This window comes from Bombina bombina, chromosome 5 (genome assembly GCF_027579735.1).
Source record: "Bombina bombina isolate aBomBom1 chromosome 5, aBomBom1.pri, whole genome shotgun sequence".
Classification (NCBI taxonomy): Eukaryota; Metazoa; Chordata; class Amphibia; order Anura; family Bombinatoridae; genus Bombina; species Bombina bombina.
In genome coordinates this window covers 1,010,474,316-1,010,489,287 of record NC_069503.1, presented here as the reverse complement: position 1 = coordinate 1,010,489,287, position 14,972 = coordinate 1,010,474,316, and the positions used below count along the sequence as shown (strand labels likewise).

The 14,972-nt window shown below is 37.8% G+C and overlaps 1 protein-coding gene across 1 annotated transcript in view; it reads right to left on the bottom strand.

The window, feature by feature from the left end:
• Positions 1 to 14,728, bottom strand: part of GRHL2 (grainyhead like transcription factor 2) — a 213,445-nt gene extending 198,717 nt beyond the window's left edge. The window contains exon 1 of the mRNA XM_053715256.1: positions 14,549 to 14,728. Coding sequence (XP_053571231.1) covers positions 14,549 to 14,568 — 20 coding nt within the window. The 5' untranslated portion in view covers positions 14,569 to 14,728. The remainder of the gene's footprint in view (positions 1 to 14,548) is intronic.
• Between the last annotated feature and the right edge of the window lie 244 nt (positions 14,729 to 14,972).

The window sequence follows — 14,972 nt, the reverse complement described above, 5'->3', positions numbered from 1 at the left end:
GAGCTTGTAACTTTTTTAATTTAGAATAGGGTAGGGAATTTTTTATTTTGGGGGGCTTTGTTATTTTATTAGGGGGCTTAGAGTAGGTGTAATTAGTTTAAAATTGTTGTAATATTTTTCTTATGTTTGTAAATATTTTTTTATTTTTTGTAACTTAGTTCTTTTTTATTTTTTGTACTTTAGCTAGTTTATTTAATTGTATTTATTTGTAGCAATTGTGTTTAATTAACTTATTGATAGTGCAGTGTTAGGTTAATTGTAGGTATGTAGGTTTATTTAATTATTTTATTGATAGGGTAGTGTTAGGTTTAATTATATCTTAGGTTAGGATTTATTTTACAGGTAAATTTGTTATTATTTTAACTAGGTAGCTATTAAATAGTTCTTAACTATTTAATAGCTATTGTACCTAGTTAAAATAATTACAAAGTTGCCTGTAAAATAAATATTAATCCTAAAATAGCTACAATGTAATTATAATTTGTATTGTAGCTATATTAGGATTTATTTTACAGGTAAGTATTTAGCTTTAAATAGGAATAATTTATTTAATAAGAGTTAATTTATTTCGTTAGATTTAAATTATATTTAACTTAGGGGGGTGTTAGTGTTAGGGTTAGACTTAGCGTTAGGGGTTAATACATTTATTAGAATAGCGGTGAGCTCCGGTCGTCAGATTAGGGGTTAATAATTGAAGGTAGGTGTCGGCGATGTTAGGGAGGGCAGATTAGGGGTTAATACTATTTATGATAGGGTTAGTGAGGCGGATTAGGGGTTAATAACTTTATTATAGTAGCGCTCAGGTCCGCTCGGCAGATTAGGGGTTAATAAGTGTAGGCAGGTGTCTGCGACGTTGAGGGGGGCAGATTAGGGGTTAATAAATATAATATAGGGGTCGGCGATGTTAGGGCAGCAGATTAGGGGTACATAGGGATAACGTAGGTTGCGGCGGTTTACGGAGCGGCAGATTAGGGGTTAAAAAAAATATGCAGGTGTCAGCGATAGCGGGGGCGGCAGATTAGGGGTTAATAAGTGTAAGGTTAGGGGTGTTTAGACTCGGGGTTCATGTTAGAGTGTTAGGTGCAGACGTAGGAAGTGTTTCCCCATAGGAAACAATGGGGCTGCGTTAGGAGCTGAACGCTGCTTTTTTGCAGGTGTTAGGTTTTTTTTCAGCTCAAACAGCCCCATTGTTTCCTATGGGAGAATCGTGCACGAGCACGTTTTTGAGGCTGGCCGCGTTCGTAAGCACCGCTGGTATCGAGAGTTGCATTTGCGGTAAAAATGCTCTACGCTCCTTTTTTGGAGCCTAACGCAGCATTTGTTTGAACTCTCGATACCAGAGTTAATTTTATGGTGCGGCCAGAAAAAAGCCTGCGGAGCGTTAACAGCCCTTTTACCGCCAAACTCCAAATCTAGGCCATAGATAGTTCAATGTTACAAACAGAACTTTTCTTGCATAGAATTAAAGAAAACCACACAAACAAAGTCTCCACTCAGAACAGAATCATTTCTAGGATGCCAATATCATTGATTATGGGCAGGAATTATGCATATCTATGCTACCTGATAGTTCTACGATGCTGGACTTACTCTCTAAGCACCCCTAATGACAACATAACAGTCAAGAAAGCAGAACTGTATAGGTATTACAATTTCATACCTATTGCTGAGTGTAAATGTGTTAAGAAAGCCATAACTATAATAGTCATTTAGCTCTCATACCCGTCATGTGTCTGAAAATGGCTTTGCTATGCTAATATGGTGCAAGTGGAGAGATAAAAACTTGGGAAAGCTATATGTATATTATTGATACAAAGCATCACGGACAATCGTCATTGAAATACCCAGAGGAATATTTGTTATATAGTATCGTTAATAGGATACATCCTTCCATATAGTGGAATCTTAATATAAACTATAGCCAATTTTGCATGTATACTACAGTGGCATATAACTATCCTGGGATTGTAGATACGTGTGCAGTCAAAATACTGGATAAGGCCAAAATAAAGCATAAATCATGGATCAACCTCACTGTTCGGGAGATAAAGGAAATGGGCCTGCATGTTGTCACTCCCAGTAATTGATCAGGTCATACATGGAGTTAAGACCTGTGGGGTGTCTTGTTTTTAATGTAAAGATCCAAAAGATCTCACGTTTGGATAATAATTTATCTCTATCACCCCCCTTTGGAGGTCTCAGTATTCTTTCGATGCATGTTCAACGAAACGTTTCTGAGCTTTTGTTGTGAACTGTCGTGAAATGTTGGACCAGGGGGGTGCTTGCTGTTCCCACCCTGATGCTCGAAAGATGCTCCCCGATTCTTGACCTGGCCTCCCTGGTAGTGAGACCCACATACTGCTTGGCACACATCGTGCATGAAGCCAGGTAAATCGTGTAGGTTGACCTACAGTTGAGACACATATTTTTGGGGAAAGACTGTCCCGTGACAGACGATCTAAAATGATCGCCAGTTTCGACCTTTTCACAGGCGACACACTCTCTATTGTGGCATTTAAACATACCCCTTTTGGGTGAGCCAAGATGATTCTTGCCTTTTATTTTTTTCACTGATCCTGGTTGGAGATACCATATTGCCTATGGTTTTATTTCTCCGATAAGTGAAATGGCAGGACTTGGCTGTTAAGTCAGCTAAATTCTCATCTGTTTTTAACATAACCAAATGCTTTTTAATTATTTCACAGATTTGTGGGTACTGTTCCGAGTGGTCAGTCACAAAAAAGAGATCATTCTGTGTATTATCCATTTTGTTTTGTTTCGATTTGGGGCACAACAGATTTCTTCTGTCTATTTTTCTGACTTCTTCAAGGGTTGATGCTATACAATTGCTGTTATAGCCCCTGGCTTTTAATCTGCCAGATAATTTTTGGCCTTATCCAGTATTTTGACTGCACACGTATCTACAATCCCAGGATAGTTATATGCCACTGTAGTATACAGGTAAATTGGCTATAGTTTATATTGAGATTCCATTATATGGAAGGATGTATCCTATTAACGATACTATATAACAAATATTCCTCTGGGTATTTCAATGACGATTGTCCGTGATGCTTTGTATCAATAATATACATATAGCTTTCCCAAGTTTTTATCTCTCCACTTGCACCATATTAGCACAGTAAAGCCATTTTCAGAGACACATGACGGGTATGAGAGCTAAATGACCATTATAGTTATGGCTTTCTTAACACATTTACACTCAGCAATAGGTATGAAATTGTAATACCTATACAGTTCTGCTTTCTTGACTGTTATGTTGTCATTAGGGGTGCTTAGAGAGTAAGTCCAGCATCTTAGAACTATCAGGTAGCATAGATATGCATAATTCCTGCCCATAATCAATGATATTGGCATCCTAGAAATGATTCTGTTCTGAGTGGAGATTTTGTTTGTGTGGTTTTCTTTAATTCTATGCAAGAAAAGTTCTGTTTGTAACATTGAACTATGTGTTTAACATTATGATTATCAAATATTTTGTTTATATTAAGTTGTTTATCATGTTTAAACCACTATGCATATTTCTGTGTCACAGTTTGATACAGGTATTTATACTGAATGTATAGTTTCCTGATTACCTGTATATATTAATCAGGTAAGGTAATGAAGGGGTTAACGTGTAATTACTGCCTCTTTTTCTATTGCCTAATAGGAGTCAACTACTGTGTTTTAAAAGGAGGGGTATTCCCACCACAGTTCAGCAGCTTTGATAACGGCGGAATGCCGAAACATGTCAGCAGCTGTTTGAGCTGACTCCTATGAGAGGAATAGCACCCTTATCCAGTTTGATGTTCACATTTTTAAATTGCTACAATAAATTTGGAAAGTTTTTACATATTCTCAGTGCTCCGCTTCTCCTTCTTTTTGCCTATTTGCTGAACTATTTGGCGTGAGCACTGAGAGAGGAGACTCTATTTGGATCCCTGACACACACACTGCAGGACAGACCCCACTGATCTGTAAGCAGTTAGTCGTAGACCGAGTCTCCTCCAATCAGGAGAGAGCAGCTGTAAGCTGAGGATGCACTTCCACCAACCAGGGGAGAGAGAGAACACGGAGAACGTAAAGGCGGACCCCGCTCCCCTCCCTCCAGGAACGTCTGACGAGGGATTGCAGGGGCCAACAGCGGTTGCAGCTTGAAAAATTTACCGGGCAAGTTAGCCGAACACAGTCATCGGAGTCTGCAGATAACGCTTGAAGGTACTACCCCTGTCCCCAGGACCGGATGCTTCGTAGGTGAGAGGAGGGGTTTTTTTGGGTGACCGCATAACTGCCGGGTGATTTGAAGTGGGTATCGGGTCTGTGCTGAAAGTTACAACAGCAGTGCCTTATATCATTTAACATTTAGTACGGTGAGAGGGGACTACAAAACTTTTGTTCTTAAAAAAATAACTTATCAAACTTACAAGGAACACTATGGGGCCAAATTATCAAGCTCCTAAAGACCGCCGACAGAAATCAACCCAATTGAATACGATCGGGTTGATTAACACCCCCCTGCTAGCGGCCGATTGACTGCTTATCGGCAGGGGGCGGCATTGCACCAGCAGTTCACAAGAACTGCTGGTGCAATGATAAATACCAACAGCGTATGCTGTCAGCATTTAGCGATGTGCAGCGGACATGATACGCTACATTGTATCATGTCTGCACGCACTATGATAAATCTACCCCTATCCATGAGGAATTTGTGACAAATTGCATACAGTTCTAGTTTATGAGGTTTGTAAATCTAGGTCCACTGGTAGACATAATTGCAGGACAGAATTATTCTCTTCTTAAACTTGATCAATTTGCAAAATATTGACACAGCCAATATGGAAAAAGCAACCACAGCTTTATTTAAAGGGGTATGAAAACTAAAAAAAAATTTATTTTGTTACCACGAACGGGCATACCATTTTAAAAACATTTCCAGTTTACTTCTATTATCAAATACACATCATTCCCATGATATTCTTTGTTGAAGAGATACCAAGATAGGCTTCTTGAGCACTACATAGCAAGAAATAGCGCTGCCCTCTAATGGTCTTGCAAATGGATAAAATTCTTGCAAAACAGCTGCCATAGTGCTCCAGAAATTGGCAGGTTTCTAAGCATACATGCCTACTTTTCAACAAAAGATACAAAGAGAAAGAAAATTGATAATAAATGTAAATTAGAAAGTGTTTTAAAATTGCATGCTCTATCTGAATCATGAAAGAAAATGTTTGGGTTTTATACCCCTTTAATAAGCATGCATAACAAGAGCACTGTCAGTATTCCAATCCTTCTATCCAGGCATTTGGTGCAGACTTAATTAATGGATAGGCCATAATTAATATTGAATGCCGATTGTGACCTCCTCCAATGTCCTGACAAGACATGCAATCCCCCTTCATAGTTGTCACAATAAATATAAAATCAAATCATATAAGAAACAAATAAACTAAATAAATAAATAAATTATATATTTCTCTCAAAACAGTGACCCATGTAGAGGAGACAGTGCCTCCCACAACTAACAAAACTATACTGTTAGTATATCCAATGAATTCTTAAGTTTTTGTCCCTTTGTGAAAAACAAGGTTGTTTGGATAACAGACAGAAAGGTGAAGTTATAGAAAAATTAACAAAGGCTTGTTGTTTGCATAGCACTTCTACAGCCAATACTGCAGTATTGACATTTTCAGTATAGGTAGTGATTTCATTAGGCAAAAGCAGCTATTTCAAATGGCACAAAAGCTAAATGAGCTATTTGTAAATTATTTAATACAGTCAAGGTAGAATGTATCACAGAGAACATATTGAAGGTAAGAAAATGTACAGAACAATGCTTCAAATTCATTCTTAGGATTTCATTATGAATATACCAGGCATTTTTCAATTTCCTTACAGTATGTCCCTACCACCCCTTCTGGAAGTCTATTTCATGGGGCAAATTTACCAAAGTGCGAGTGGACACGATACGATGTAGCGTATCATGTCTGCCGCACATCGATAAATGCCGACAGCATATGCTGTTGGGAATTTATCATTGCACAAGCAGTTCTGGTGAACTACTTGTGCAATGCCGCCCCCTGCACATTCGCAGTCAATCAGCCCAATCATATAGGATTGGGCAGATTGATGTCCGCAGCGTCAGAGCAAGTGGACAAGTTATGGAGCAGCGGTGCTTCATAACTACTGTTTCCGGCGGGACTAAAGACTCGCGCGGAAACAGGGGCATCAAGCTCCATTTGAAGCTTGATAATTCGGCCCCCATGAATCAATCACACTTTCTCTAAAGGAGTGTTTACACAAATTACCACTAACATTCCACCCTCCAACTTCAGATCATGACACCCTTGTTTTGTTACTTATAAAAAATAAATACATGCATGACAACCAGATGGCATTAAAAGGGATATGAAAGAGTACTCTTTTAGTTTAAACAAATTAAAAAAAATATTAGATAGAAAAAAAAAAACACAGATTGTGTTAAAAAACAGCAAACTTACTTGTTTACTTGCTAAATGAGCACTATTATTATTATTATCGGTTATTTGTAGAGCGCCAACAGATTCTGCAGCGCTATAAGCATAGGCAGTATATAAGGTAACATTGATTGGGATCAAATGGGTAGAGGGCCCGGCCGAGAGTTGCACTGTTGTAGTCATCTCTTATAAAGGTGATCTGCAAACAGTTGGGCTCTTAGGCTTACATGCTAAGGGGGTTCACGGGGATAGCAATGGAGGAGAGGAACTGGGATTAGGAAAGGTTAGTGTAGGTTGTATGCATCCCTGAACAGTAGAGTCTTATGGGAGCACTTTAAGCTTTCAATACTAGGGGAGAGTCTTGTGGAGTGAGGCAGAGAGTTCCACAAGATGGGAGCCAGTCTGGAGAAGTCCTGTAAACAGGGGGGGTTGTGAGCAGATCGAAGGGGACGGGAGGCAGAGTATCTGTAGAAAAGGGGGCCGAATTATCAAGCTCCGAATGGAGCTTGATGCCCCTGTTTCCGTGCGATCCTTCAGGCTCGCCAGAAATAGTTATGAAGCACCGGTCTAAAGACCGCTGCTCCATAACTTGTCTGCCTGCTCTGAGGCTGTGGACATCAATCCGCCCGATCCTATACTATCGGGCTGATTGACACCCCCTGCTAGCAGCCGATTGGCCACAAATCTGCAGGGGGCGGCATTGCACAAGCAGTTCACAAGAACTGCTTGTGCAATGATAAATGCCGACAGCGTATCTATGTACGGCGGGCATGATGTCCGCTTGCACTGTCATAAATCGGACCCATGGTCTGAGATAAAGGGGGGAGCAGTGCAGTTGAGTGCCTTGTATGTCAGAGTGAGAATTTTTTGTTTAATCCTGGAGGCAAGAGGAAGCCAGTGAAGGGATTGGCAGAGAGGTGCAGCAGATGAAGAGCGACGTGTAAGGAAGATGAGTCTGGCAGAGGCATTCATTATGGATTGTAAAGGAGCTAGGCGTCCGCTAGGGAGACCAGAGAGGACAGAGTTGCAGTAATCGAGGCAGGAATGTTTGAGAGAGTGGATTAAAATCTTAGTTGTGAGTTGTGTCTTGGGTAAGGAAGTGTCTAATTTTGGAGATGTTTTTAAGGTGGAAGCAGCAGGATTTAGCCAAGGACTGAATGTGAGGAGTGAAAGAAAGATCTGAGTCAAATGTGACCCGAGACATCGGGCTTGTGGGGTAGGGGTAATGATGGAGTTGTCGACAGCTATGGAGAGATGGGGGGGGTGGAGATTTATAAGAGGTAGGGAAAATAAAGAGCTCCATTTTGGAGAGATTTAGCTTAAAGGGACAGTATGCACTCATTTTCATATAACTGCATGTAATAGACACTACTATAAAGAATAAGATGCACAGATACTGATATAAAAATCCAGTATAAAACTGTTTAAAAACTTACTTAGAAGCTGTCAGTTTGGCTCTGTTGAAAAGGCAGCTGGAAAGCCCACTGCAAGTGGCAAATAAGACACTCCCCCCCCCCCTTCTTTTGCATATGAAAAGACCCTTTACACAAACAGGAGCAAGCTGGAGAAGGTAGCTGACAGTATTCATATAAAACGTTGGGGCTTGGTTAGGAGTCTGAAAATCAAAGCAATGTTATTTAAAAATAAGCAAAACTATACATTTATTTAAAAAAAAAAACCTTTATGGGCTATATAAATAGATCATCTACAAAACATTTATGCAAAGAAAAAATGAGTGTATAATGTCCCTTTAAGGTAGTGAGAGGACATCCAGGAAGAGATGTGAAAAAGACAGTTAGAGACACGGATTAGCAAGGAAGGAGATAGGTCTGGTGCAGAGAGGTAGATTTGGGTGTCGTCGGCATACAAATTATACTAGAGCTAGATAAGGGAGCAGGCATATTGATAATGTAAAAGGGACAGTCTACTCCAGCATGTTTATTGTTTAAATATATAAATAAACCCTTTAGTTCCAATTCCCCAGTTTTGCATAACCAACATGGTTATATTAATATACTTTTTACCTCAGCGATTACCTTATATTTAAGCTTCTGCAGACTTCCCCTATTTCAGTTCATTTGACAGACTTGCATTTTAGCCAATTAGTGCTGACTCATAAATAACTCCATGGAAGTGAGCACAATGCTATCTATATGGCACCCAAGAACTATCACTGTCTAGCTGTAAAAAACTGTGAAAATTCACTGTGAATAAAGGTGGTCTCCAAGGGCTTAGAAATTAGCATAGGTTTAGCTTTCAACAAAGAATGCCAAGAGAGCAAAGCAAATTTGATGATAAAAGTGAATTGGAAAGTTGTTAAAAATGACATGCCCTATCTTAATCATGAAAGTTTAACTGTGACTAGACTGTTTCTTTAAGTTGCATTATGCCTTTCTGAGCATAGACAGAACCTGACTTCTACCTCTCTTTCACTGAATAGAAAACCAGCTCACGCTACTCTAGAAGATTTATTACATCAAGCTAGATACGCCTTTTCCAAAAGATCCTACCCCCTTGTTAGGCAGTGACAGGAAGTAATGGACACTGCACAAATGAAGATTTAAAAAAAATTAAAAAATACAATCATTTTAAAATTATGAATAATACATATTGCAACAATAAACCACTGCTTTCTGCTTTTTTTTTATTACAATGAAACAGGATGTTTTATTTCTCTTTAAATGTTTACAATAGCTTTATTCAGTTGTTTGAAATAACTGCATTTGCCTGTTGAAACCATCACCTATACTGAAAATGAAAATACCATCCTGATCTCTAAAGAAAACAAGAAGCAGCAGCAAAAAAAGAGACAGAAGCGAAATCAACCTCTTAGAGAGAGGTTGTACAGTGACTTGAGTACATTGTTTGTTCCAGCAGCATAGCATAAAGGTATTAAAAAAAATGCACCATTTCAGCCCCTTTAAATATAAGAGAGATAAGAAAAGGAGATCTTTGTGTATAGAGAAAGATAAGACAAGGAGGTTTGCTCTTCCTGCAGGTTCAACTCATTTAAATTGGAATGTTCTTGAGAACAAATCAGTTGAGGTTTCAATGAGCAAAAAAAGCATTTTCAAATACCTATTTTTTAATACTCAGCTTGTTTACCAAGTCGTTAAAGGGACATGAAACCCAAAATTTATCTAATTTGCTTTATTCACTTGGAAGAAAGAAAAGAAAGAAACAAACACCAGTGAACATGGATGAGTCAATAATGTGAGGCATACATGTGCTGCCACCAATCAGAAGCTCCTGGGTCTACCTAGGTATTCTTTGCAACAAAAGATACAGAGAGAACAAAAAAAATAAGATAGAAGTAATTTGGAAAATTGTTTAAAATTGCATGCTCTAACTGAATCATAAAAGAAACAAAATTGGTTTCATTTCACTTTAAGAGGAATGTTATGCTTGTTAGGCATCAGGGACATACAATGCAAATCCACCAGTATATTTTATTTGGCCCTTCACTTCTCTAAATTGCATTGGAATAAAAGCTGAATGTTTACTTTATATTACATTAACAATATTTAATATGGGCTGACTTCATGAGTCTATTGTTCTTATCTGCTCTCAAAAGCTGTTTCTATGTTTATTTCTATTCAAGCAGAAAATGTGTTCTGAAGAAGATGCAGGAGACAGAAATGGAGGAGGGTGGGGATAATATATATATATGGCTTTGTGGTTATACATAATAACGCAACACAGAATTACGCCATGTTTCAAGGCTAACACTTGTGCTGGTCAACACAACAGCATATATCTAGCTATAAAATTGCTCATTTAAGGGTTGTTCACAATTTGTCTGTAGCACAGGAGAAAGTTTGGACAGCCCTTAAAAGGGACAGTCAACACCAGAATGTTTGTTATTTAAAAGATAGATAATTCCTTTATTACCAATTCCCCAGTATTGCATAACCAACACAGTTATAATTATACACGTTTTACCTCTGTAATTACCTTGTATCTAAGCCTCTGCAGACTGCCCCCTTATTTCAGTTCTTTTGACAGACTTGCATTTTAGCCAATCAGAACTGTCTCCATGGTAAATTCACGTGCATGAGCTCAATGTTATCTATATGAAACACGTGAACTAATGACCTCTAGTGGTAAAAAACAATCAAAATGCATTTAGATTAGAGGCGGCCTTCAAGGTCTAAGAAATTAGCATATGAACCTCCTAGGTTTAGCTTTCAACTAAGAATACCAAGAGAACAAAGCAAAATTGGTGATAAAAATAAATTGGAAAGTTGTTTAAAATTACATGCCCTGTTTGAAACATGCAAGTTTTTTTGGACTTGACTGTCCCTTTAAATAGATAGATCCTGTGTTTTCTTCTATGTCCGATTTCTCTGCATTCATCATCACCACAGTTGCAAGTCAGTACTCATGAAAAAAAATCCTGATTCAGATAGAGAATACAATTTTTAAATAACTTTCCAATTTACTTATTTTAATGATCTAATTTGCTTCACTCTCTTTTCACCCTTTTTTAAAGGAGAAGCAATGCACTACTGGGAACTAGCTGAACACATTGGGTGAGCCAATAACATGAGGCAGATATGTGCAGCCACCAATCAGCAGCTCCTGAGCAAACAAAAGATACCAAGAGAACAAAACAAATTAGATAATAGAAGTAAATTGAAAAGTTGCTTAAAATCAAATGCTCTATCTGAATCATGAACGAAAATATTTGGGTTTCATGTCCCTTTAACCCTGTTATTAAATGTGTTATCTTCACCTTTATTAATTCCATTAAATGCAATGTAAACTACTGGAGATTTCCAAACAAAATTTAATATATACATATATATATATATATATATATATAATGCCACAACATACTTTTAATACATATATTTAAAGGAACAGTCTAGTCAAAAATAAAGGTTCATGATTCAGAAAATAAATATGATTCTGACTGTCCCTTTAAAAATAAGTTTTTTTTAGACTTCAACAGAAGATATATAAGGGGATATATAGGGGGCGACTTATCAAGCTGAGGCGGACAGGGGTGCACATACGCGCCCCTGTTCACCGCAGCTCGCCTCTGGTGGGCTGCATTCTCCTGTTGGAATTCAGCATTAACCACAAGCATTATTTTGCACTCGCGTGCAATCCTGCCCCTGCCTGCGCACAGCCAATCACGCGCGGACTATACCGGGGAGATTGAAATTCGCCACTTTAGAGGTGGCGAAAGGTTAGGAAAGCAGAGGTCTGATTACCACCGCTTGTTAAATACTGCGTGCAGGTTCTCTTCTGTAGTAGTGCACATTGATAAATAATATAAGTAAATAAAAAAACACATCCAAGTATGCAGAGTCTGCGCAATAAGTGTGTCACTTCAGGGACATTCCTGAGTCAGGCCTCACTGTAATGCTCTACTGGTGAATGAGAGGTTTGGTGTCTAATGAAGCAGAACTGTTCAGACTTTTTCAGAAAACATTTAATAAACATACATCTTAGTCATCCTACTAAATTTTGACAGCTGAGGTATGGTTTATAAGGAATGCTTAGCCCAATGCCTGACAGATGGCTGTGTGATGTATCAATACACAATGTAGAACAAATTATTTTAAGCATGTATTATATAACTCAAATGAGAGATATATTTTGGGATTTTATAATACCATTTTAAAAGGTAAAAATCTAGAATAAAATTTTTTCTCAATTACAGTTAATGGGAATAATTACATATTGTGCACCCCTAGGCACAGATTATTTAGGGGCCGCATACCACTTCAGGTGAATTATGCCACTAACATCCTTACTTATTTGTTTTTAAGTATATTTTTAACAGAAGGCCAAAAAGGCTCTAGTGCAGCACAGAAATGGTCCAATTGGCTACAACTCAAATATCAGATAACAGATTACATAAATACATTACAACTAGACCGGCTAGACAGGTGGTCCTATCTGTCCAGATGCCCATATACAGTTGCCTACTGCGCATAAGTAGTAGTACTCTATTCTGGATAATAGTAGTGTATTTTAAATTTCAGTACTATAAAAAATAGATTACATTCTGCTAGTAGTACAATTACTCATTAATTAGTTGAACAGTAAATGAACACCATCATGTCTTCAGGCAGTAATAAGCATAGGAAAAAAAATCTATGCCTGCATTTACAGCAGGCAACGGCCAAATATTTGTAATATGTAATGAGGAGTTGGGCAAGTAAAGTCATGTCTTTTTTAGAACAACTAGCCAAATTATTCCCACAAATCCAAAATTATTATTTTGTTGTTTTTCTGTCTACTAATAAAAAATAAAATAAAAAGATAAAATAAATATGATTCTGATGCAGACTATGAGGTAACAAAAGATCAGCTTTAAAATCACTGTCATACTTAAATGGCGATTTCGCTATTAACTTGTTCCAACTTGCTGGTTAGATTGAGGAAATTCATCCAAATTACAAGTTTGTGGTGTTTTGTTGCAGAAAGGCCACACAAATTGTAATAAAAGGATAGAAGACAATAAACTGTTTTTGGTAAGTTTTTTTTTTGACAACAAATGGGACCAGCTGTTTTAAAACAGCTGAAATTCTAGGTATGAGGCCACCAAAAGTTATTGATCACCAAGTTTATTCTGTTCCTTTTCTTGAATGCAATTAGTTTGCACATAAGGAAATAGGGAACAATACTCAAAAGGAGATGAAAGACGGGGAAGCTCAGGAGATTGAGTGTCCTGACATGTCTCCAAATGTAAGACTTCAGTCACAGTTGCCTGGGGCACAGATTCAGTTATTCAGATCTCCATGAATTGAGTACAGCCAAGCAATTTAGTAGTTGCTATCTCTGATAATAGGGCAACCTATTTCCATTGCCTTTGCTATGATCACCAGACCAGATGTTAACCCTTGCTAAACTGGACAAAAAATAAAATAATCTGTCTTGAAATAATAATACTAAAAATAACAACAATTATTCTTCCATGTGTCACATAGCAACTTTTTCCCCCATTAGACTTAATTTAATAAATATGAGATTGCAATAATATTGTGGTTTAACATTTTAATATAAATATTTATTGAGTCTTGCCAATCATTAAACCACCTGACATACTGCCATTTGTTGTTTAATTAAGAAAAGGTTCATGTCATGTTTAGATAGTTCAGTATACCCTTATGCTAAATTCTACCTACAAAATGCTTGAATTAAAGTAACAAGTTAGTTTTACAGTTAACATTGCACCAGCTGCTATTATTACTAACCTATAAGGCACTACCTATACTACAACGTAGACTAAGTTATTGTAACAAATCTTTCATAAATTTGAAAAAATAAATATTATGCTACACTTTCTCTCAATAAAATACAGGGACATTATTTTGAAATTGTATTATTTATTTCCTGTGAGAAAAGCGATCCAACTTCTTATGTAATTCATCAGAGTTTATTTGTTTAGGTTTGTGATATCTCTAACACGTTAACAGATAACATAGGAAGTTGTCTTATTTGCAGCAACTTAAGATAAGCAAATGATAAATATTTTCTAACAAATTAACAATTTCCTGCATTGCTATGACTAAGATAAAAAGTAAAAAAAAAAAGAACAGATTTAAAACTGGTTGCAGGAAGTGCATTCAATATGTCAGCAACTTGTAAACTATATAAATGCACTCTTTGCTGACAACGCAATACAACTTTGGCAGTGAAGAGGTTAATATTAGACATCATAGATTCTTCTCCCACCACAGCCCACCTGCTATCCCTAGGAACTGACATAGATCATGGAAGATGGCCGTTTCCACTGGAAAAGAAAAAGCCCTTTGTTGCTTTCACACAAAAGCCAATCTCTCTCAGGCCCTGTCCCAACAGATTAAGCACAACAGAGCTGCATCCAAATGCTTGCAGGTAGACAACTTCAGCAGTGTATATAGTACATATATAGCTCAAAATACAAGCATAAAATCTCTGTAAAATATCACAGCAATTTTGTTAGGAGAAGTCTTTCAGGTTCTCCAGTCTGATCCTCATCAGATCAAGTCCAACAGCAAGAAGAGGCAGGAATAAAAAAAAAAAAAGTTTTCCAGCTGCTGCTACCAGATCCCAAAACCAGTATGATCACTTACTTGTCCGTCTCTTGTGACATGTTTGATCCAATGAACTCTCCCTTTATCTTCTCTCTAGCTCCCTGGTGGAACTGGACTTTCAAGTCTGTGCAGGTAAAGGTGTGTGAAGTGTGTATGGGGAAAGAGATGGCAGAACTCGAGCTACTGGTAATTCTTCTTTTTTTTTTCCTCACCCCCCTTCCTCCCCCTCTAACTTTTTTTTCCTCTTTCCAGCCCAGCAGGAAAGGTAAGACAGGTAAAAGTCCCTCCTACACTCACTCCCCTTGCTCCACCTCTGATGAAGTAAGCTGTAAAGGAGGATGGGCATTGCAAGTTCCTGCAGGTAGAATAGCTTTACCTGTGTACACGGATTCTTTCACTAACTGGCAACCCTGGGCACTCCTGTAATGCAGTGCAGGCTGCTTAGCAGCTGTTCAGTTAGTGC